The sequence below is a fragment of the Gavialis gangeticus genome, unplaced genomic scaffold (genome assembly GCF_001723915.1).
Source record: "Gavialis gangeticus isolate Ggan-Ray unplaced genomic scaffold, GavGan_comp1, whole genome shotgun sequence".
In the NCBI taxonomy this organism is placed as follows: domain Eukaryota; kingdom Metazoa; phylum Chordata; order Crocodylia; family Gavialidae; genus Gavialis; species Gavialis gangeticus.
Window position 1 is genome coordinate 8,722,757 of NW_017729012.1, and position 3,436 is coordinate 8,726,192.

Here is a 3,436-nt window from a genome sequence, read left to right on the forward strand (position 1 = left end):
CGCTCCGGCGCCTCTCGTCGGGCAGGGCCGGGGCACTAGAGGCCCGGGGCTGCTCGAGCCTAACCCGCCAGCGGGCCAGAGCCGGCCCGGCCTCAGCAGCGGCCGCTGCGACCCGGCTCCTTGCTCGCTTGGCGCGGCTGGGGGGCCCGGGGCGGTCTCTCTGCCGGAAAGGAATGGATGTGCAGCACGGGCCTGCCAGGGCAGGCACCCCCACCCCTTGCCACAGCCTTTAGCAGCCCAGCCACTCCTGCCACCCACATGTGAAACCATCTCCAACGTGGGTCACCTCTGCAGCCCCCCTTTCGCGGCCACCTTCACCCCCGCCGCACTTCCCACGACTGCACGTCTGCACGCACCGACGGGACGGGCGCTGAATCACTGGGGAGCAACTCCCGCCCTCCCCTGCTGTTATCACCTTGGGAATGGGCTTAGCTCCGAAGGCAAACACCAAGCTGCCGTATATCACAGGGCCCGTGACACCAGGGGAGCAGTCTATTGCCTGACACCGCCTGCAAGTGTGAAGTTCAGCTGCAGAGGTCTTATTTATCTTAGGAGTTGCCACATTTTTTTCAACCCACAAAGGCATCGTAAAGCAGACGCCTTAGCCTTGCTGAGAGTGGGGGTGCACGTGCGTGCTGTTCTGCAGAGGTGGCCCGATGCTCCAAACTCAACCCCCAGCTTTAAGCAGTTTACATTCACCTTGTAGAAAATCTCAGCGGTGCTGCTGGAAACGGCGCAGCCCTAAAGGAGATGGAGCCGTCCTTGCTGGAGCAGCGTGCTGTGGCCTGCTGCAGCTTCATGTCTTCGCAGGGCGCGTAAGGAGACGACTGGGTACAATTTCTCTTTCCTTTCAGCAATCTTTGGATTTTTGGGTCGCTTCGCTTCGCTTGGAAGTTGGTTCCAGATCCTAGCCACCCTGACTGTGAAGCAGCACCTCCTGCTGTCTAGCCTGAATCTACTCTCAGCCAACTTATGGCCGTTGTTCCTTGTTATCTCTGGTAGTGCTCAGGGGAACAGGGATCCTCCCGTTCCCTCGTGCTCCCCCTTGGCCAGTTTGTAGATGGCCACCAGATCCCCCCTTGGCCTTCTCTTGTGGAGGCTGAACAGGCTCAGGTCCCGCAGCCTCTCCTCGTAGGGCCTGCCCTGCTGCCCCCTGACCATGCGAGTGGCCCTCCTCTGGACCCTCTCCATGCTGTCCACACCCCTCCTGAAGTGCGGCGCCCACAGCTCGAAGCTTAACTGCTTGAACTGAGCTGCCGTCATTAACCCAGTGCACAGATGTCACAGAAAACCTTCCCTGGAAGAACCGGCCCCACATTGCCAGCACTCTGCCCATCTAATTGCATTTTTGAGTGGCTGCTGCAACCGAGGCAGAGATGAAGGGGGTGGAGGAGAACAAGGCCGCAGAGGGAACGGGCTCCCACTCCTGTATTGCTAGGGAGGCTACTAGAACAGTTGAAGGAAAATTCTCATTAAATAATCACGCCGCATCATCAGATTCAACGGGGAAAGACAACCTTTGCTGGCAGCCAAAGCAAACGCTTTGCTGTACAGTAAGACACAGTCTGGCCTGATGGGTCCAGCACAAGTGAACCCAAGCCCTGACAAAGAATTTCTCTGCTACCCCCAAATTAAAAGCAGAACCAAGCTTTCAGCCATAGGCGTCTGTGGTTTGCAGCTATGCTCGGCTGGGAACTCCGGATACTTCCTTGAGGAATTTACATTCCTTTGAAGAACTACTGCTAGGTTGTTTGTCTTCACAGCAAAAAATGTGCATGAAAAAAAAGAAAGGACATTAAAACCCTGATGGAAACCCTCATGGTTTGGGCAAAACAAAATACAAAAGCAAGCCCCAGGCAGGTGTTTCACTGTTGCTTAAAATCTGCCCAAAGGAGATTATGGTTTCTGAACAACAGAAAAGCTGATCACCTTTAACTTTGATACCTTCTGGAAAAAGCTCCTGCTGAAATCAGAAGACCTAAAAGGCTCCTGGAGCAGTTTCCAGACTAATGCAATTATTATTTCAGAGCTGCTGCTGAGGTCCTGGGATCAGGAGAATTTCTGCCGATAATTTAGTTAGTGAAATTTGCTGGGTTGGGAGGGCGGAAAAAGGTCAATTTCCACCAGCCAGAAGTCGAGTCTCCGCTTACAGCTGGCTGGAACTGCAGAGAGGACTGATTCATTTCACATCGAACTAGAATAAATGCAGTAGAGCTGGTTAAAGGCCAATGCCCCCGTGAAGAGCTAACCTGAGAGGAGACAGGAACCTGCTGGCCTGCTCCTCTCTGTACATCGCTCGTTAGGCAGGAACTGAAAGCACCAGGAGCAATTTCAGGACACGGAGCAGGGCAGACTCCCCTGGCTTTTCTTCTGGAAACCATGTCAATCAAACACGAAGCCTAGTCCGATTACCACCCCCGCACAATTCACAGGGCACCCGTTTAACCAGGCACATGGCAACAGCCCAAATTAGTTCACGAGAACGGCTAGCCGTTCCACTGCAGAGACCTCAGGGTCAGCGAGAAGTAACAGATGCTCTGTCCGCTCTGGCGGAGCCCCTCTTTCCCCCAAACCCTATTTGGGGGCACACATGAGGCAGCAGGGAGGGGATCCCAACACTGAGCCCATGGACCCAAGTCTGCTGGGGCTGGGCTTAGGCCTTGCTCCTGGCTGCAGGCCTCAAGAACGGCACAGCCCGTACAGCCAGCTGCTGGGTTGGACACCCCTCTTAGCAGTGACCAGTGCTGGTTTTAGGGACACTCGCCCAGGCCCCAGGCTGGGCAGGAAGGCCAGCAGGTTAAGCTAAGTGGTGCACGCGTGCTTGGCCTCCAGCGTGTGGTAGGAGGCGGCCACGTCTGGGCCATGGTTGTGAGTCTCCTACCAGGCTCTGCCTCATCCGGTCAGCAGTGCCATCACCAAGTCTCCCCTGAAGGGCTGAGCCTTCCAGTTCCCAGGGCGCCCACAGCACAGTGCACTGCACGTGTCTGGGCTTGGCAGTGTCCGAAAGCCCCTGGGCTCCTTGCTCTGATGTACACTGAGCCAGACCCGCGCTAGCCCCCGCCGGGCACTCACCACTGGGTGCGCCTGGGCTGGCCAGGTCCTGTCCAGGCCCCTCCTCTCGCGGTGCGTGGGGCTCCTCTTCTGCTCCAGGAGTCCGCACCATCCCAGAGCTGGGATGCTGCTGCTAGATCTCGTCAGGATCCTCCTGCCCGCAGCCGCCTCCTCTCAGCCTCTGGAGTTCAGGCAGCACCCCCACCAGCACCCTGGGGTTTCTATTCTGCTGCAGTAAGCTGGAGAAGGAGGCATCTCCCAGCTCCAACCTACTTCTTGAGCAGTCCCAGTTTGTGTAACGCTGAGCAAAGTCGAGTTCAGCAGCTCTCCTTGCAGCCAGTTGGGAGACATGTGCGCAGCCTTGTTGGTGAGCACATCATGCATG

General features: G+C 56.8%; 1 protein-coding gene across 1 annotated transcript in view; it reads right to left on the bottom strand.

Annotated features, from left to right (window-relative positions):
- RFLNB (refilin B) overlaps positions 1–3,435 on the bottom strand; it is a 6,710-nt gene extending 3,275 nt beyond the window's left edge. The window contains exon 1 of the mRNA XM_019510954.1: positions 3,325–3,435. Coding sequence (XP_019366499.1) covers positions 3,325–3,435 — 111 coding nt within the window. The remainder of the gene's footprint in view (positions 1–3,324) is intronic.
- Between the last annotated feature and the right edge of the window lies 1 nt (position 3,436).